Here is a 22,393-nt window from a genome sequence, read left to right on the forward strand (position 1 = left end):
TTTAGCATGTCACCTTCTCAGTTTTAATGAGACCATCCACATTTCCCCCATCTAAAGTCATTACACACCCTTCATTCCCACCAGCCACAGACATCAAAGCACATTTCACAACCTCACGAGATCTCCCTACACAAACACTACACATATTTATGTACGTGTTTGTTATCTGTATCTAATTCATTGCTCTATCCTCAGCTCCTAGAACACGATAGATACTCAATATCTGTCTTTTGAATGGATAAGATGAAACAATCCTCATAATAACTCTATATGAGGTGGATACTATTTTACAGCTAGTGATTGATAAAGCTACGATTTTAATTTAAGAGCTCCTCTTCTCACTTTGCACATGGTTTGGCCTCCTCAGAAGTGAGGCACAGACAGGTGAAATGACCTGACCATAGTAACACAGTTCTTGGTGAAAGACCTGAAATCATCCCCAGTCCTCACATTCTTGGTTTGTTTCCCTTTCCATGAAGCCACACTATTCTCAATATGGTCAGAGGTGAAAATTAACCAAAAGCATGCTTTTTCAACTTCAGCATTTCCTGATGGCGCTGGAGTTAACAGCCTATGGGGCACATAAATGATCTGCCATCTCTGAAATTTAAGGCTCCTAAAGGCTTTCAGCCCATCAGCAGCCATTTGGGAACCTCCAATGCCTCTTAAAAAGTAAGTACAAAATAATAATCAAACGTGACAGGTCAGTGCATGCTTCATACTTAGAAAGGAGACAAGGCCACTCAATCTTGCTTCACGGGAATGAAATAGGGATGAGAAATGCTAGGGTTTCATGTTCTAGTCTCTTGCCGGCAATATAAATTTAAAAGGAATAGATTCTGAAGGCTTTGCTAATCTAAAAGAAATTATCCAACATTTTCTTCAAAACGAATTTTGATCCTCAAAAAGACAGAACCTTGACTATTCACACAGCTATTCATAACCAGTAAAAAGCACCCTGTCTGAAAACGGAAGGGGGCCACTTGCCCAACTAATGGATTCAATGTGACATTCATATTGATGCTAAACTTTACTTTTTGTGACAGGGGCATTTTTTTTATATGCTAGCCTGGCTCCAAAGCTCCATTTTAAGTGTACAACCTAAAATAAAGGGCGTATCACATTTCCGAAGAGGAGTAATAAGTCCACAAATCCAATCCTAAGGTGTTATTTTTCCCTCAAAGCACCTACAGGCAACAAGGAATAACTGCCTTCGAATGTAAGTACAAGCTTTATGAGCTCCTAAGGTAATGTCACGTAAAAGATCAAACCACAGACGATCAATTCTAATGATCATACTCTATACAATTTTTATGAAGACTGACAAAGAAAAATAGACAAGGGATTCTGGGCAAGTTGCATTACTTTACTGAAAGAAATGAAATTCCTAAAAGACAATGATAATATCTGAAATTCCTAGGGAAAAGGAAAGCATATCCTATTTTTCCTTACTGATTTATGTCATATCTACATGGAAAACAAAAACCAGCAGTGCATTTCAAAACACAGAGGGTAAATCACAATAGGGTGTAAGGGTAGGCAATACAATTAAAGGCAAAATTTAATGGGACATGGATCTAGAAAGGAATATTCCATGTACTTACAAGGCATCAAACCTAAACAGAATGAGCTCTAGCCTGGGTCAAAGAAAGTAAAATCATATGCTGCCAATGAAATAAGATCTATATTCTAAGCTAAACTATTCTATAGAAAAAAACTTTTAAAAGATGGAAACTTTTTTTAGAAATGGGATATCTTCTATTTTGGCAATGGTAGTTTAAAGCTGGAAAATGCCAAAGAAACAAGACCAAAATAAAATTCCATTTATATGCTTCCAATGTCAGAGGAAGATAAAGTATTCGATCTTAGAATATTTCATTTCCTTAACAAATATCTGAATGCCAGACATGTGCCACATGCAAAAAACTGGCTGTGACCAATGCTGCTGGTAGTCCACTCAACAGCTATCGCCTGCCCTTCTTCCCAGCCCTTAGAGTCTGCCTTTCACTGTGGAGAGTGAAAGCTCCAGAGATACTAGCTTTCCAGAATGCTTTGTTATTCTTGGCTGGGAAGCGGGGTAGCCAGGGGAGACTGGCTTATGAGACCACTAACAGCCCAAGAGGGCGTATTCATTTTTTAGGGTTGCCATAATGAAGTACCACAGACTGGGTGGCTTCCAAAACAGAATTTATTGTCTCACAGTTCTGGGGGCTGAAAGTCTATCTCAAGGTGTTAGCAGGGTTGATTTCTTCTGAGGGTTGAGAGAGAAGGATCTGCTCTGGGCCTCTCTGCCATGCTTGTAGATGGCTGTTTTCTCCCTGTATCTCTTCATATCATCTTTTCTTTATGTGTGTCTCTGTGTCCAAATTTCCCCTTTTTGATAAGTACACAAGTCATAATGGATGAGGGTCCACTCTAAAAACCCCCTCTTAATGAATGACATTAGCAATGACCCTATTTTCAAATAATATGGTACTGGAGTTTAAGGCTTCAACTTGTGAATTGGGGGTAGAGGTGGGGTAGGAGCACAATTCAACCTTTCACAAGGGGTTAACCTGCTAAGAGCTTCTAGGAATAAGTCTCTACTCTGATTTATTTTTTTTTGAAGTGAATAAAATGCTGACATTGCTTTCATTCCTTTTTGATATGGAAACTTGTACATGAGAAAAGAATGCTGAGAACTACTGCGACCAACTGGACACCATTAGGGGGAACACTACCCTTGTCTCTGTACGTGTGTGTATAAAATACATATTTATATATGTGCATACACATACACACACACACACACACACACACACACACACACACACACACAAGTATGTCACAGAAAAGGCAACCCAGAGCCCTCATATCTTTGAGTTCCTGAGCCAACATGAACCACATAATTCCAAACACCGTATGCTGGAAAAACAAACCTCTAATGCATTTTGTCACTTGAAGCTAAAAGCTATACTGTAACCAATGCTCCAGAAAAAAAGGAAAAGGTAATATAGCACACTTCAGATGAGAAAGGAAAAGAAAATACTTATTAGGAATAACTGATGTGTCTTTTTTCCACATCTGGAAATGTTAGCTAGCAATTAAGTTAAAAGTGCTGGAGTATAGCAGGCACCTGGAATATAAGAGCAAAATGACACCAATAAAAATGATGAAAATCCTTTAAATTGAGACATTAATAGTTCACTACATTATTTTTCTCTATATTTATTTCCTGTTTTATTCATAAACAGAAATAAATAAATTGCATGGGAAGTGGCATTCAATAATTAGGGAATTGAAACTGACAGAGACTGGTTAAGCTTCACAGGGCCTAGAAATAAATAAATGTTCAAGTAAAACAATACTCCTCCCTGGAATGGCAGAGCCCTTTCAAAGCACGCAGATTTCTACCAAGACTTGCATTAATTCTCTGATTGCAACCTGCTTAAGGGAACACAAAAAGGCCCACACATATCAAAATACAGGTACAAACGTTTTGTGTTTAAAGTATCTTGATTTTGGCACTTTGCTTTAGTAAACAAATCACAGATTTTGATGAAAGGTATTATCTATTTCACTGGACTGATTAATATTAATCTGTAATATAATTCAGTAAGAGAAGAGGACTTGAGAGTACTTTTAAGAGTACCCAATGTTTTATGTTGATACTTTTTAAATCCAATGGCTATATTTTTGCTTGTTGAAATGTTCTTTGCAGTTGAATGAAATGGTTATCTAATTTATAGTTGTAGTGCAGGACATAATGTTTTTGGCAGAAAAACAAGGTGGGAGGAGATGGGTTAGAGTCTTTGGAGATTAAAATGTTTTCATAGTACTTCACAGCTTTCTGTACTTAAATTCATGCTATTGTCTTTTTATGGATGTGAGCGTTAATGTTTTTAAACCTCCATGACATCCTTCCATAATTCTCAGACCATAATTATACCTTTCTAGCTAGACAGCTTAATAGCAACTCTACATGATTAAAAAAAAAAGTTAGAATTCTATTGTTGGATGCAATATGTAATGTGTACAATACACCAGGATAAGACAATCCATGGTCCATTTATCTGAAAAAAAAAAGAACACTTACATTCCCTCTTTCGATTGTACTTTCATTGTACATTTTTGAAATGTGCAAATTCACAAGGTACTCACCTGTCATATGAAAAAAGTGCATTAATCAACTCTTTTTATAATATTTCTTTAACACATCACTTTCAAAGGTTTGAATAAAGATGATTTCAATTCTATTATGGAATCCATTATTTCTAACACTTTCTATTCTTTACCAAAGAGTTTGGGTCAAGGCCTGTTAGGTCCAGACGCAATTCTCTTTATGCGTCTTAGAAAGAATGTTTCGTATCAAACTCTAGTGTAAGGTCATTGTTTCTATGAAAAATAATTATCCAATAAAGAGTTCCTTTTGTAAATGAGTTGTAATGGAGAAGCTATTAAGAACTACTACTAGGCCTGGTGTGGTGGCTCACACCTATAATCACAGCACTGTGGGAGGCCAAGGCAAGAGGATCACTTGAAGCCAAGAGTTTGAGACAAGCCTGGGTAACATAGCAAGACTCCATCTCTAGAAATAAATAAAAATTAGCAGGGCATGGTGGTACATGCCTATAGTCCCAGCTACTTGAGAGGCTAAGATGAGAGGATCACTTGGGCCCAGGAGTTTGCAACTGCAGTGAGCCACAATCACACAACTGCAGTTCGGCCTGGGCAACACAGTGAGATGTCATCTCTAACAACAACAACAAAAAAGAACTAATACTATCCAGCGATTGTATTTTGTAGTATTTTACAGCTCTAATCTCAAAAAGTAGAAAACACCATGATATCTTCCTGCCCCTACCTCAGTAAGCAGAAGCTAGCATTGTGTTTACAAATGTCTAAGTGTATAAAACACCATCTACTTATCTCTCCCTGTTTCTTTTCTTAAGCAAGGTTCCTGATTTTATATTTCCAGACTACAGGGAGGATTAAGCTGGGTTGTGGGGTAGATATGGAGCTGTAAGGAAGCAGAACAGAAAGGACAACTGACATGGGTAGGCTTTGTGTCCCCACCCAAAGCTCATCTTAAATTGTAATCCCCATAATCCCCAATGTTGTGAGGTAACTAAATCAAGGGAGCAGTTTCCCTCATGCTATTCTAGTGATGGTGAGTGAGTTCTTATGAGATCTGATGGTTTTATAAGGGACTCTTCCCCGTTTGCTCAGCTCTTCTCCTTCCTGACACCTTGTGAAGAAAGTGTCTTGCTTCCTCTTTGCCTTCTGCCATGACTGTAAGTTTCCTGAGGCCTCACCAGGTATGCTGAACTGTGAGACAATCAAACCTTTTCCCTTTACAAATTACCTAGTCTCTGGCAGTTCTTATTAGCAGTATGAAAATGGACTATTACAACAATCTTCCTCAAAATGCACTGGAACTATGTGGTGCGGAGAGGTGGATATGTCTTAAAGTTCCCTAGGCTTACATTTGTCAAATTCATTTTTAATTGATTCATAACTAAAAATGTAATTATCATCATGATTAATTGTAGACACAGTAAGCATACAACTGATAAACATACAACTGACAAATTAAACATACAACTGATAAAAAGATTTCTTCAAATAATACTAATCCTTACTGCATGCTGGACTTACTTTTTTCCTTTATATGCTATTCTAGTCTACTTTATTCTATTCCATCCAATATGCTTTACCCTACTTTTTAAAATGCTAGACATAAACTACTACTATGTTAATATCATTATAACATCAATGGTTTGTTATCCCCAATTTGATAAGTTTTGGTCTAGAAGCTTTCTCTCCTCCCACCAGTACCCCAGATTATTTTAGGAGGGAATGGGTAACAACTGCAAGATACCTCTTTCATTTCCTTTTCTTAGGAATAAAACCAATATTGGCAATGTAAGAAAAAATACAGCCACCTTAAAAATTGAAAGACTATCACTGGGCTCAAGATATAGTGAAGACAAGAGAGCCTTCCCCAAATCGGCCTAACTACTACCTCTATAGCCTTAGGGAGGAGAAGAGCAACACTGTGTACTACCTATAATGTTGTCAAATAAAAACACATTTTATTTTGTTTTGAAAAGCATTGTTTCTTAGTGCTATAGAGCATAGAACAAAATCCCTCTTCATTATATATATTTAGTTAACAAACACATGGGCATCCTCAAATGCCAACTTATGAAGGGAAAATAGACATGGAATGGTAGACATGGAATTAAGACATGGAATTAGAAATGGAATGGTAGACATGGAAAATAGACATGGAATTAAGCACTCTGAATAAAAAAAAACGGTGCTCCTTTTAACCCTTTTTTTTGAGATGGAGTCTTACTCTGTTGCTCAGGCTGGAGTGCAATGGTGCAACCTTTGCCTCCTGAATTCAAGGGATTCTCCTGCCTCAGCCTCTCAAGTAGCTGGGATTACAGGCACATGCCACTATGCCCAGCTAAGTTTTGTAGTTTTAGTAGAGACAGGGTTTCACCATGTTGGCCAGGCTAGTCTTGAACTCCTGACCTCAGGTGATCCACCCACCTTGGACTCCCAAAGTGCTGGGATTACTGGCATGAGCCACCATGCCCGGTGTCCTTTTAATTCTTGTTTTCCTTAATAATGGACAGATTATAAATAAGCAATCCTCAAGGATGGAGGATGAGCTAGATAGAAATCTCTCTATACTTTTTTGGTAGCACCAAAAAAGTTCTGGAAGAAGCATTTGGTAGCATGTGTGAGAAGCCACCAAACTGTGTAAGAAAGTCTGAGGAAACTCTGCTCTTAATTATTTCATCCACCCTTCTTCACTATCTCCCTTGTAGTAATCCTTCCTCATTATGAATCCCTAGAAAAATGTTTGTGCATTTTACTCAACCCAATATTGTTATCTTATACGTAATATATTACATTTACTTGTTTTTCACTCTTATCCTCATCCCTGAGCTTTATACTTTCAGAAGATAGTGACCATATTTAACATATACTTCTTCTAACCTCTTAGCATACCTGTTAGATATATATGTGTGTGTGTGTGTGTGTGTGTGTGTGTGTGTATGAAAACTCAGTAAATTAGCATTTGGCTGGGAATCTCCCTGGGTCTGTAGGTGTCTGTACTTACGCATCATTGCAGATAGTTTTGATTTACAAAATGGTATAGTTGATCACACAAAGCCTTTGGATTTCCTGACACAACCCTAATCAGATACACTTATCTCCAACTGTAATGTACGCATCCAACTATAAAATAATTCATTATCCAATAATATTAACATATAGCAGAAGTGAATTTGATGACTGTGTCTATGATTCTTAATGTAACACCCTGACTGTGTCCTTACAGAGGCATCTACTGTCATTGGCAGTTAACTGTGAGGCAGTTTGCAGATTCTTGGTCACCTATACCCCGTACACTCCCTTCTGAGTGCCATCAATACAGGTACAAGACAGGAGTAGCTTCACAAAAGTATATACAAAAATAGTACTTTCAACAGCAATAACACCCTAATAGTAATCTTTTGCAAACTTTGGAGTGCTGAACTAAAGTCCCATTTCTGCATTTTAATGACTTATTTGAAAGTAACAGTTGCCTGAGGCATTAAAACAAAATGAAATTAAAATTCTGAGTTCTGCTTGGTGTTTCACCACTCAGATCTCTAAGAATATTTACTGTGGTTAAAGTTACCCTCAAGAAGGGTCAGCATTTGCACAAGTATTACTATTCCCATGGAATGAATATTTTTACAAAACATCCACAAATCCATGGGAAATCATTTTGCAAACTATGAATTTGGTTAACAAATAATCAACAAGGAATTCTTACTTTAGTCTAAATCTTCCAAAGTTATGATTCAAATCAGTCACCAGTTGGCTGCCTGCACTCACTCCACATCTCAGTCCCTTCATCTCAATTTGAGCTTTGGGTCTGCTTTTCAGATAGGACCTGGGCTAGTTTGTTTTTTCAAGTTTTTGCAAATCAGAAATTCTACAATCATATGATATGTATATGACCTATCATAGACACTGGGGATTTGGGTTTGCACAGCTACATGTAGTGGCTTTTGGGCCAAACATATCTTGTACACTTCTTAAATTTGGATTAAAGAGCTTCAGGGGGAGAAAAACACTTCCTTTAAATTAAATGGCTTCATTTTTTAAAAATCCAGAGATTTAGTCATAAAGTCAAATTTTACCTTCTTACAAACAAAAAATCAAAGGTCTAGCAATCTTCAACTCAGCAATGCCATATAGACACAGCACAATTTCCAGATTCATAGACTACAACCCTACAGGGAGTAAGACATCCATGGTTTTCGGCAAGAAATTGACATAGGGTATAAATGTTATATCAAGCAAAAAGAAAATTTTTAAAACTCAGAGGAAACAGAACACAGAAAATATGTGTGAGCTAGACACTGCACAGTTGAAATGAGAATTACAGAAAAATACATGTAAAATACCTCACACAGTGCCCACCTTTGAAGATGGTCAAGCGATGGTGGTCATTACTTGTATGTAAGCTTCAAGACAATGACTAGCAACTGATAATCATGAGGAAATGGCCTCTTTACACACTGGTAAGCATTTCATACCATCAAACTCATATCATTATTGGCAAGATGGCACACACATAGTATAAAGGAAATACACATTTGTGTCCATTTCCATCTATGAATGAAATTCCATCTGGGAATGGAATTGTGATCCACTAAGCCAGTTGGCATGCCAAGGTAATTCCTAGCCAGTTGATTTCAACAAATCTTCAAGTTTTTTGACTTAGGAGCAACTCTATCTAGAAGAAGTCATTTTCCTTTTGGCATCCCTACCTTCCTGGGTAAGTTCAGTGTTTGACCATTCACTTAAGGCTTTTCACCTTGAGAACAATTAGAAGTTGAAAATCTTCAGAAATATTTTCAAAAGACAACTCTACTCAACTCCTCCCACTGCACACCTAGGTTTTTGTGTGCATGCACACCTGTCTCCCATTCACCGAGAAGTATCAGTACTCTCTCTTATCCACCACCAACGAGGAAATCTTGGTTATTTTCTGTAAAAGAAGGTACAACATACCATACTGAAAAAAGGCTTAGTGCAGCTGAAAGCCCCCTAGATGACAATTCAGGCAGTCTAGAAAAATCCCTACTGAGTCAATAACAAGCTGTGTGACTTTGAACAAGTACCTGGAATGTTCTAGACCCCACTGTGTCATCTACAACATGGGCAGGCCTGGAATACACACAGATATGCATGTAAATACAGTTGATCTCTGAACTACACAGCTTTGAACTGCACAAGTCCACATATGCATGGATTTTCTTTTGCCTCTACCACCCCTGAGACAGCAAGAGAAACTCTTCTTCTTCCTCCTACTCCCCAGTCCATTCAATGTAAAGATGATGAGGATGAAGACCTTAATGATGTTCCACCTCCACTTAATAAATAGTAACTACATTTTCTCTTCCTTATGATTTTCTTAATAACATTGTCTCTTTTTAAGAATACAGAATATAATACATATAACATACGAAACATGTGTTAATCAACTATTTTACTGGTAAGGCATCTGGTTAACCGTAGGCTATAGGTATAATAGTTAAGTTTTTGGGGAGTTAAAGTCATACACAGATTTTCCTACTAGAGGGTGGGAGTCAGCACACCTATTGAGATGGGGCAGAGATCCTTCTTAGGGACTTGGTTGGCCTTCCCAAGCAGAGAAGTAAAGAAAAATCTTGAGTTCCTTCAAGGGAAATTCCAGGCACTGAGCTAGCCTTGAGGAGCAAATGAGCAACTCAGTAAGTAAGAACATACTAATAGCTTAAAACAATAGCCAAGGTGGTTGGAGTCACAAGATGTCTGGCGCCTACAGAAACTAAAGATAACGCTTAATATATGTCTCTGAGCTGTTTTTCAGTAACACAGGCCTTTACCAAATCGACTCTTCCGCATATAGACCTCAGATAAGGGAGAAATAATGACTGAACCCTGACCACAGTTCCTTGTTCTAAATTTTCTTCCTGAGGGCCTCAGAGGAAGTCATGCCCACAGGCCTAACTTAACACTCCTTTCTGCTGACTCCAAGTTTTTAGACAAAGCTTTACTTCCTTAACCTAACTCAAATCAGAGAGCCGGAATCTACCTAGGAGAGGGACCTATAACCTCCATCTCCTCTTACTTCAAGATACCCACCTTTTTAGGCCAAACCAATGTATAATCTTTATATTCTGATTTACGATTTGACCTGTAACTTCTGCTTTTCTGAAATTTATCACTACCTTTAAAAACCCTTGCTTATAAGCCACTGAGGAGGTCAGGTCTTAAATGTGAGCTGCCCGATTCTCCTTGCTTGGCTACCTGCAAATAAACACTCTTCTTTCTTCCACTGCAAAGCCTTGGTGTGGATGTTTGGCTTTACTGCACCAGGAAAGCAGTTCAGTAACACTAACACCCATATTGTGCTATGTGCTAGGCTCAACTGTACACATACGCATATGTAAGTAAATATAATTCAATTTTATCAAAGTATCATGGACCTCAATGTATTTTCTTCATTCTTTACCAAATATGTCTTCCTTAAAGCTCTAAATTCCAGTAATTCACGGCTTCCTGTTCAGAAGCCTCAGTGGCTGTTCCTGAGACATCCTCTTCTTCCACCTCTCCCTTTTCCTGAACTGCTTCCTTAATTTCCACGATATCCTGCTGCACTGGAGATCCTTCCCCATCTCTGTTCAATCTTTTGTAAGCTCTCCCCAATGTATTTTCTTCATTCCTTACCAAATATGTCTTCCTTAAAGCTCTAAATTCCAGTAATTCACGGCTTCCTGTTCAGAAGCCTCAGTGGCTGTTCCTGAGACATCCTCTTCTTCCACCTCTCCCTTTTCCTGAACTGCTTCCTTAATTTCCACGATATCCTGCTGCACTAGAGATCCTTCCCCATCTCTGTTCAATTTTTTGTAAGCTCTCCCACTTCACCCTGGGTTCTGGCCTGTCTCCTTTCATTTAACTCTCCATACTTCACTGAACCATCTCCTTGGTTGCTGTCACTAGGCAAACACCTCCCTATCTTGATCTCCTGTGATGATACCCACCCTCTGTGAACATACCAGCTTCGATTCATTTGCTTTCAACAGACTTCCTGCTCAGGGATATTTAAAAACACTTTTATGCGATGAGTACTTTAAGACAGCTTACCACTTAGGCAACAGTCAATTAAATTCATTTGAATGAGCACTTTATTTGCAGGAATCAGTTAACTGATCAACAGACACTTTTGAGACTACTATTTTCAAAGCTAAATAAAATTGTAGGTTGTATTTAAGCTTATGTGCTTGTTGAACTTTAATAGCACTTGCAATACATATTTTTTAAGTTCCCTACCTATCTTCTTAGTCACCATGAAGCTTACAAAATATCCAATATGTGGAGTTATCAATGATCAAGGTTATAAGAACAAAATACACCAACAATGTTGGCATCTTTCAGTGATTCTCACAAGCATACTCAGATAAACTGTCAAGATTTAAATGGTATAAATGAAAAGCAATTCAGGATTTAGGCTGCTGCAATAGAGGGGATGATTTAAGTAAGTTTATCTGAAAAAACATGGAGGAGGTCAAGATTTATAAGCAGTAATCAGCGACATCTCCATTCCACTGGTTTCAATGCTATCAAATCATAGTATACTGTGTACAAATACTACAGAAGAAATGACAGCCATTTGAGTTTATGACAACTGCTTACTCGAAGTGCCACATCCAACACCACAAACTCACAAAGTTCCAAATATGTTCTGAGACTAATGGCAGTCCACAGGCATTCTTGAACATTTTCAAAGAGATTATAAAAGTGGTGCTGTTAGAACCAAATGAAAAATACTCCTCAATCATTTCAGGAAGAACTTAAAAAGTTTATTTTGCTTTCAAAGCATTCCTTAATCACTATTAAGGGAAGACTAGTACAGAAATTCATTCACATTTGCATAGAACAGGATGAATGCTATGACTGAACGCTTTTAAAGATGTGTGTCAGTAGTCTTGGGTTGTATTTGTATGCATTGCAAGTATCATTATGAAAAAAAGCAGCCCAAATATGTGAATTTTGTAGGCATGTGTTGTCCATGACTAAATCTACAATACCAAAGTAAGCCAAAGTTTATGCTTGGTGACCATGTATTTTATCCTTAAAGTAGTAAGAATTTAAAAAAATGATTTAATGAAGATTATCTAAATTATTGCATATAGTATGATCTGTTGTCTCAATTATAATAGGCTTAAGTGTATATATACATATAAATATGAACATAGGCCTCCATTGCATGTCTAATTCTGTAAAGAGGCAAATATTGAGTTCAGGGGTCAACACATTACATAGAGTTACGTGTATAATTATGTAATATTGAAACGTATGTACATATTTGTGCAAATATGTATGATTATATATAGTTTGGCACATGTAAATTAATCCAATTCTCTCTTACAAATCCTTATAACATTTTATCACCATATCTAGAGAATAAGTTAACCTTTAAATTTTTTATGATGTCTTCACATCTTACTAAAATGGACATTGTTTTTTCTATATATTTGTTCATAAATATGTAAAACGTTTCTCAAAAATGCTGAAACACAATACAATTTGCACATAATGTAAAATTACAACTAAAAATTTGAAATCTTTTAAAAGCTAATCTCATTTTCTTCTGCTACACTTCTACTTTCTGAGTATGTCTTCCTCTTTCCAAATATCGGATGTCATCATATTTGCTATGGAAATAAAAATGCATTAAAAAGGAGAGGAATAAGAACCCAATTACCCATCTTTCTGAGTATGTCTCCTCACCTACTTGGAAAATTTCAAGATTGCTTTTACAAATTTTACTAACATAAACAATAATACTGTTGCAGTATATTTTCTGTCACTTTTGTTTCTTTTCCTAAGGCAGAAATTATATTTTAAACTTTATAAATGAAGAAAAGACTCCAAGAATAAAATATTTTACTGAAATTTTTCCAAAGCCCATTTGAACGTCAGAAAATTTTAAACAACTATTCCTTTTCTCTTCAGTGCTAGATGAGTAGCAGTCAATGAAAAACGTTTTAGAAACAAAATTGAGGCATCACAGTAAAAATCTGTAAAAACTGTAAAAAAAAATCATTCTTTTAAAACTTAAAAGTTTTCATCTATAATTATTATTGATTATGGATTTTTGCTACATATTATCATGTAAATATTTGAAGACTGTTTGAAGTTTGACATAAGAGCCCAGAAGTCTAAACCAGTCTATTCATGTCTTTAAATAACATGTGTCTTATCTGACTATTGCATCTGGCCTCATTCCAAACTGATTTCCTCCTCTTAGAATAGTCTCAGGCTACTTTTTTGTTAGTTTCCTCAGTTATCATGAAGAAACTATGCTTATGTAGAAAGGTGGTCTTCTAAGGAGATGAGTGCTGAATTTTCAGGAGTGATCATTTTTATAAGTTACTTTCAAATGGGTTAGTCAAAAATAAGTAGATAGAGAAAAGGAGTAAATACACATTCATAAACATATATAGAGAAGAAATACAGTAAAATGGTACAATAGCTACATCTAAATTATACCTACAGATGTATTCATTCATTGTATTATTGATACAAATTTTTTGGTGTTTGAGAATATCATAAAAAGAGGGAAAACAAAATAAAATCAAACCTAAGTGGTATATACACTATTTTCAAAAAATTCTTCACTTATTTATTTCTCCAGAAAAATTAAAATAAAATTAACAAAAGGAAATACAACAAATGATTTGTAATAATTGCTTTTGTATGTGTCAAAGATGAGGCTTTTTATTTTCTCTCTACTTTGTTCTAAATTTCAAATTGTCCCAAATTAAAAAAGATAATTGTATCTATATTCAGTTTTGGTCCTTTAGATAAGTTATTTGCTAAAAATAAAACAGTATTGTTTTTATATTTGCATATAAAAATACCAGCACTCTTTAAATTTATATTCTCCTTTATATGTGAGATCTTGCATCTTCAAGCTCCTTTGAAAACGCATGTCACAAATTAAAATGCTCAAATTTTGGTGTTATATTCATAATACCAAAAGCATATTACAGTAAATCTGTAATATCGGTTGTTCCATATTTGCTATGGAAATAAAAATGGATTACAAAAATAAGGGGAGGAATGAGAACCCAATTTTTGGATTAGAGAATTTCCATTTTCCTTTTGTGGGGAAAAGATTTGTTTTTCTTTGCTATTGATAGAATTTTATTTCAACATCCTAAAATTATGTAAGCATATGACTTGAGTATACCTCTAACCACAACTTAAAAAATACAGGATTTTGTTACCTTCTAAGCAGCCAATGAATGAAAGCAGGATCAACTGTTTCCATGGCAACATCATCTTTAATTGCCAAAAGCAAGAGTTACTCTTGTCCAGTCTCTGATGAATAGAATGCTTTGTCTTCAGGTAAATCCTTTAATCTGTAAAATATATGTACAAAGCATTTAGTTTAAAAAAAAAGAAACAGAATAGCTACTTTAAAAAAAGGTTTTCTTCTTTTCGTAAAAATTGTTTATCATTCAGAGACACTGAAAATCCTCAGAAAAAACAAATCCATTTTGATATAAAATAGAGGACACTTAAAATGTAGATACTTACAAAACATGTAACTCATAGGCAGATGGAAGTGATCTTATAGAATTACATATGTTTACCAATAATAAAATATTAAATTTTAACGTATCAATTAAAACTTTTGCTAGATGATTTCAAGAAAGAAAACATTAACCTAAAATTCTAACTTTTTCCATTTTCTCTAATAATAGCATTTTGACAAAACTAATAGAGTCAAATAAGCAAGTATCTTGAAGCACTAATTTTTGTAGTTTCTGAATTCCTAGTAAAGCATGCAAATTACAGATAGCATTATCAATGTCCATCTTAGACCTATTTTTAAGACAACTGCAGAAAGCTCCCAATTATATATGCTGTGTAAAACAGATTTTAAAATGCTAATGGTAGAAAATGTTCAGTCTGAGAACCTTGCAAATGAAACCATTTTCTTTTTTGTTTTTGTGAATTTTCATAAACTTGAATATGTTGGTTGAGAGGAAATAATTATGTTAAAGTCTTGTATCATTTTGAATGGCCACTTAAAACTAGTTCAGCTGCATGGTTAATGATCAAGTAGGCTGTATACACACACCTAAAATCAGACAATCTTCTCTGGACTCCTGAAACTCAGCTGGTACCACACAGGGAATTAATGACTTTAAAGTTTTGTAAAGGAACGGGTACAACTTTCTGACTCAGTAGCTGCTACTGATTGAGCTGTTTCAGTCACTACTGAGCTAAAGAGAGAACTCAACCTCCTGTAGACAGTGGTTCTCAACAATGAGTTCCTGACATGTGGCATATGCAATCAGATATTAAGTACAACACAAATAATAAGAACTCAAAGACTAAAAATATGACAACTTTAAAAATATGTACTTAAAATAATATGTTAAGTCATCATTCCTATAATAATGTTTTTGGGTGCCTGCAATCTAATATATATTCTTCGGTAGGATGTAAGAGATGGAATTGTGGCTAGAATGCCAAGCATTAGGCATCACTCTCTCTAGGTCCACTGGGATCTGAAGGAGGTGAAAATACAATTGAGAACTACTGATCTAAGACTGTAGGTTAACAACTTACAGTACCATTGATCTTTAACCTCTCAGTACCCCCATTGCTGCAAACTGTGTGTCTCAGTTTGGGTTCCACAACATAAACATGACAAAATGAACTCCACTGCAAGTAATTTACTTGGTAACTGAAGGACAAAAACAGTCAGGATAGGGAAGTAAGATAAGAAAAGGAAGGCAGCCTAGAACGGGTGAAATATAAAGCCTCCTAACACCATGAATAACTGGAGTTTATTCCCATGGGAAAAAACTCTGGAAGTCCAGTTCCTGTAGGACATATGCCTCAGAGTCATCCAAGCATTATCCCTAAGTTATTCTTGCCAAGGAGCAAGGCAGCTAGGGTATTTACACACCAACTCCCAGGACAGTAATAATTGCCCAGTACTTATAACCTCCTACTAGTGCAGTAAGTAACTCCAGATGTTAAAAAAAAAAAAAAAGAAAAGGAAAGCATGCATATGCTAGTTATTAAAAATGGTGTGTGCACTGAAGTGATGACGACAAGAGGATGAGTGGGGCACAGGCACTGTCTCCTACACTGTGCATGGAAAACAGCCTTCTTGAAGTTATTTTTAATAGCATCAGGTCCTAGGTGACTGATGGCCAAAATTATTGAATAATTAAAATATACAAGGAAGAGACACACATGCCACCTCAATCAATCAATATACTGCTCAAGCCTTTCCAATGGCTGATTTTCCCTGCTTGGACCAAAGGGTCTCAGGTATCTTGCCTTCCTTCTTCTGTTCACTCAATGACATATCCTGTATCCATAATTATTTTCAATTACTAACTTAAATGATAACTGAAATCATTCTCGATTAGATTTAATTTATAACTGACAGCCATAGTTTGTTTTCTAATCATGCATTTGAAGACACCGTGGTCCAAAAATCATGAGAAAGATGAAACACACCAACATGCATATACGTATAGATAGATATAGTAGAAAACCAAGAATATTTTTTAAATTATCAAATAAAATACAATGCTAACTAGTCATAAAAGGCATGTGAAACATGAGATACATTAATTTCATACGTATATATGTCTATGGCTCATGAGAAACTAGGAAATGATAGTAACATGCACTAAAGTCTGCGGACAAGGGTAAGACTCGACCACTGGAAAGGATTGAGGAGTACATTAATTGAACTGGTACTTCCTTTCTTGAAAAGGTTATAGCTAACCAGTGTATAGATGAAATCTAACTTAGAAAGAATTTGGTGATAACAGAATAACAGATTTAAAAAAGAATAGGTAGTTGAGAATTTTAGGAATGGAAGGGGAATCTCTAGCAAAGAATTCTGCAGTAACATTGCCATTATCATCCTCATCCTTAGTATCAAAAACTATTCAATATGTAAAGCTCTGCCCTATGTCATTTGGAGGAAAAAAAAATACATGGTCTGTGCCCTAATACTGAAATGGGAAAAGAGAATATTATAAACTCTTATAATTAAGATAAAGAGTAAATTACTAGATTGATTGATAAATCTCTGACTCAGCAGCTGCTACTGACTCAGCTATTTTAGTCGCTACTGAGCTAAAGAGAGAACTCAGCCTCAGTTTACTCATCACTGGTTGCTCCAATGTTCCAAATACCCTTTTACAGGAGGCCTTCAAGCAATGTTTCTTGCTGAGCTTTAAGAACAGTGAATGAGTCACTCAGGAGATTACATCTTTGCACTGGATATCAAGTGAGTGAAAAGCATTTCTACTGGAACCAAAGGATAAGTCACAGCACGGGATCTGGTCACCATTTGAAAATTGTTTCAGGAAAGTATCCAAGAAGGCATAAAGAAGGTGATTGTTTTCAAAAACGTTATCTTCCAAACAATCCATTCCCAAGAAAACATGTACACTGGTTTCATTTAAAACATATCCAAGAAGTTCCAAATTATTTTTGAAAACTCACTCATTCAATAAAAAATTATTAAGTACCTGTTAGTGTCTGGGATTACAATTCTAGAGGGAGGTGAAGGTGGTGATGGGATTGTCAGAAGACTGAGAGTCCTCATACTCCTGGAGCGTGTCAGCTATTGGGAGTGACACCTTGTTTAAATGAGTACGAGGTATTCATAAATGGCCCACTGTGAAAGGTATAGTAGAGGGGTAGACATTTCTATGCAAGCCTAAATGAGAACAGTCCTCATCAGGACAGTTAGGGAAAGCCTGTCTGAAGAAGTGGAGTACGGAAGAAGAAAAGAAGAGATGACATAATGAGGTGTGTGGATGTGCTGCAGTGAGGGAAGGAAGACATTTTCCCGGTGTAGACAAGTACTTGGTATGGATTTATGAGGTGGCAGATAGGCCTGTGAGTAGCTAATGTCTGGACACTACTCCCCGATCAACTATTACCTATCTCCATGCTATTGTAAGACCCCACCACACCTCTCTGGAACCAACCAAAAGGCTCAGTAGAGGGCTTCCAGAATCCTGCTCGAGCCATGTCACTTTGGATTGATCAGTATGCATGCCCTATTGCTGGTTAAATATTTTAACAATCACCTCTGGACATAGGAAACAGAATATGCAAAGGCCCTGTGGCCTAGGTGCTCATGGTGTCTTCTTGCCTTTGGGGTGCATGAACAGGAAGAAGGCTAAAGAGATGAAATACACATGGCAAAGCTGAGTGTGGTATGAATGAGACGGCAGATATATGGAAGCCAATCTTGCATGCCTGGCTAAGGGTATTAAGTCTCAGATTAAAGCCCTTGAAAGGTTAACTGCAAGTTTAACCAGGGAGGCGATAAATCATGTTTGAAATAAACATTCAAAGTAGACATATTATAATCTGCATTAATGGATAAAAGTTTGATAACTATGGGTGTTGTATTGTGAATCTTTTAGAACTTATGTTAACTCACTCTTAACAAGATGAAAAGAGAACACATGTTGCAACATACCACTTTTATGCTCACCCACAAATTCATAGAAATTAGAAACTAAAAAACAAAAGACAAAGAGTTTAAGAGAAATGTTAATACTCATATAATATTCATTTATATGTGCACGCGTGCATGCACTGTATAAAGTTTGAGGTTAAAAAGAACTGTCGTTCAGGAAGATTTTTAAAACTACGTTGCTTATTTTTAATCAATGTTAAAGTAGGACACTGACTTTATAAATAATGAAGGTAATTAATACAATCACAATCTGACTTCTCAGCATTGCCAAGTATTGTCATGGAGAGAAAGGACACATTAAAGCTCATCCCACTCTGAAATCACAAAGCTAAAATAAATATAAAGGAAGCTACTGAAGCAAGACAAATACAAATCAAAATGTCATCTGCTACAATAAGAATATTCTACTATTCACAGGAATGTTTTAAGCCAAAGAAAAAATAGATACCCTTTAGAATTTTCCCTGCTAATAGACATTTGCATTTAAGGGCTAAAGCTTAATATATTCACAACACGTTCTCATGGCAATCTTTAAATAGCCCCCAAATTTAGTGCATATTGACAACTGTACTATCTATTCTTAATGTCAGCTGAGCTAAAAAATGCTAGACCTTGGACTGAAAACCAAAAATGCCCTAAATAGTTGTTCCTGGTTGCTCTAAAAGAAGGAAGAACCCATTTGTGGCTTGTCATATACTTGACAAAACTGCTACTAAGACGGCAGATATCATGAAATATTGATATGTATTATTATTTTTAATGTATACAGACAACCTTGAATGTCATCTTGGCAAATACTAAGAGTTACATTTCTTTATGTGGATAAAGTTTAGGTATGAGAATGATTTGGCAACACTTCTTTCAGATAACATGTACCTAACAAGCATTTTCTTTCTCAAAGAGAAAAACCCTACAGCAATTTTAACTAAAAGAACTGCTTAATACACCACCCTATCTCACATCCACAAAAAGTCACCTCCAATTTTGATACTTTAGAAACAATTTACATTTATGAATATATAGTATTTCTAATCTTCACCAAAAAAACTTGAGCAGACTAAAGACATTTATTATATTAAAATATTCAATTATTAATAGACAAAAGTTTGATAACTTTGGGTGTTGTATTGTGAATCTTTTAGAACTTACATTAACTCACTCTCATGGTATGCAACCACACTAGCTGGTAGTCAACTAGTTAATGATTATACTGGCTTGTTGAGACTGTATATCCTACCAGACCACAAATCATGCATCACACAACCCATTTGTTCATTCATAATCACTCAATCATTCACTTATCCACAATCTTCACATCTTCCCGAGATGTAGCTCATCCATTCTGCATACTAACCCTGCCTCCCCCTACTGCTGAAAACTGGCCAGACAGGTGATGAAAGTCACATCAACTCTGGGCTCCAAATCCAAAATTCTTCATAAACCCACCCATCTTTTCTGCAGTTCACAAATGTTCAGCAGCAAACAGGGAAGAATATAATGCACCCAGTTTGATGTGATCTTCCATATCCACATTTCTGTGTTGACAGTAGAACAATCGACAAACAGGGTGAGTGCCAGCAAGAAGTCATGCCGTGCTCCTATAGACACCTACAGCACTTTGTATTCTCTCCCTTGACCCTCAGCACTCCAACACCTTCTATTGTATTACATAGATGATGGCTTTTCTCTCTAACTAGACTATAATCTTCAAAAAATAGTGATTTGTAACCTTTTGTAGGTTAAGGTTCCTTTTTAGAATCAGCCAAATCTATGAACACATCTATCTCTGTAGTCCAAATACACATAGAAAGACATAAGCCAACTTTTATGTCCTCCATGCTTTATTGCACTGAAAAATAATTTCTTTTCCATAGGAATAATATGTATATATATGTATGCCTATATAGATGTGTGTTCATACGTATGTATTAAAAGATTTATTTCTTGTTTATTTTCATGCATAAATTAATGAACATTTTATGAAAATGGAAATAAATCTAAACTATACAAATTGAAGAGAAGGAAAACCCTCTTCAAAGAAACAAATATTCCTGAGAAGGTTACTGTTGAAAAACTTGACAAAGAAGCTTATGACATTGTTTTTATATGTTGAGGCATGTCATCTCTGACATTCTGTTAAATTTTGCTTTTGGTCTCCCAGCAATCGGTAGACCTAAGTAGCAGCGAATAGTATCAGAGCTCTCGTGTGTACACTGCAGTAGATGGGGCAGCTATACAAAAATATTGCCAGAATATTCTGAGATACTATGTGTTGGTTTCAGAGTTTCTTTCAATTTATCCTCAACTCAGGGAGATCTCTGGCAAGACCAACATCACTGATGCTACACCAGAAAAAAATTACAAGGCTGTTTTTCAGTTGGTTCCACTAGTTTCATCCAAGTGCAAGCTGAAGGGACAAGACACAGTTGCCCAATCATACCAACCGACATGCTTCAAAATATTAGATAACTGTCAACACTTTTTAAGTATATTTGACAAAAGGTTTGCTTCAATGTTCTTGCTTTGCTTTAAAACCTCAAATTAACTTGGTCAATTCCAGGGCACATTGCTTTACAAGCCTCTCAGCGATCATGCACGACTACTTCTACTTGACTGCAATAACACCCCTTGTAGCATGTTTCACAAAATAAGACTTTTGTTTAGGAGCAAGTTCAAGTTTCAACAGTGTTGCAGAATTTTGAAAGCAAGTCATCATCCCTGAAAAAGAACAGCACTATCTAATGTTTTTTCAAGGTAGCCGAATCTAAGGTGGTTTTTTACAACATTTTTTATGTGTCATATTTTCCCTGAAAATAACCTTTACACATATAAGGAACTTAGACTTTAGGCTCTCACTATATTTAATGATGAAAAGAAAACTAAAGGATAAGCAACTTCTGTGATATATTCTTTTTCATGACATCTTCCAAGATAAACATGAAACAGAATGAACATAAACAAAATTAAATTATTATAAAGGGTATGTTGATTTTCCTTCCCTTTGATTCAATGGGAAATTATTCCCAACCTCCTTTCCTAAGTCTACATAACAACATTCCTTGCTACCATATATTTACTTAGGATTTAAAAATAGCTTAACAACATAATATAATATAAATGTTTTTCTGCAAAGACAATTTTGCAATACCAGGAAGGAAACTAAATAGTAATGCAATAATCACTAACTTTTATGGAGTGCCCATTATGTGCCAGGCACTGCTCTAAGTGCTTCCTATATATTAAGCTACTACAATCTTCACCACCACCCATGGGGATCATTCTGTTATCACCCTCATTTTTCAGATAAAGAAATAGAGACACGGATGGGTGAACAAAACTGTCAAAGAGAAATACATATAGAAACTGTGTACTTACGACATTTTTCCCCACACAATAGATACCACATGGAATGCTTAAGTAATCAGATCATTAGAGAACCATAGAGCATAACCTGATATTTTATATATTTTTAAAAGTCTGTATTAATGTAACTGGCAATTGAAAGTGTAATTTCAGTTGCTTCTGTAAAGGGAAAGGACTTGACTATTAACATAAAAAACTTCATGCCCTGTAATCTTAGCACTTTGAGACACTGAGGTGAGCAGATCAGGAGACTGAGACCATCCTGGCTAACACGGTGAAACCCTGTCTCTGGTAAAAATACAAAAAATAGCCGGGAATGGTGGCTATTCAGGAGGCTGAGGCAGCCTCCTTGCTTGAACCTGGGAGGCAGAGGTTACAGAGAGCTGACATCATGCCACTACACTCCATCCTGGACAACAAAGCAAGACTCCACCTCAAAAAAAA

General features: G+C 36.0%; 1 protein-coding gene across 1 annotated transcript in view; it reads right to left on the minus strand.

Moving 5' to 3' along the window:
- CNTN3 (contactin 3) overlaps positions 1–22,393 on the minus strand; it is a 336,227-nt gene that overhangs the window by 235,538 nt on the left and 78,296 nt on the right. Inside the window, exon 2 of the mRNA XM_017543319.2 lies at positions 14,334–14,468. Within this exon, the coding sequence (XP_017398808.1) occupies positions 14,334–14,388 (55 nt within the window). The 5' untranslated portion in view covers positions 14,389–14,468. The remainder of the gene's footprint in view (positions 1–14,333; positions 14,469–22,393) is intronic.

The sequence above is a fragment of the Cebus imitator genome, unplaced genomic scaffold, assembly GCF_001604975.1.
Source record: "Cebus imitator isolate Cc_AM_T3 unplaced genomic scaffold, Cebus_imitator-1.0 Scaffold152, whole genome shotgun sequence".
NCBI classification, from domain to species: Eukaryota; Metazoa; Chordata; class Mammalia; order Primates; family Cebidae; genus Cebus; species Cebus imitator.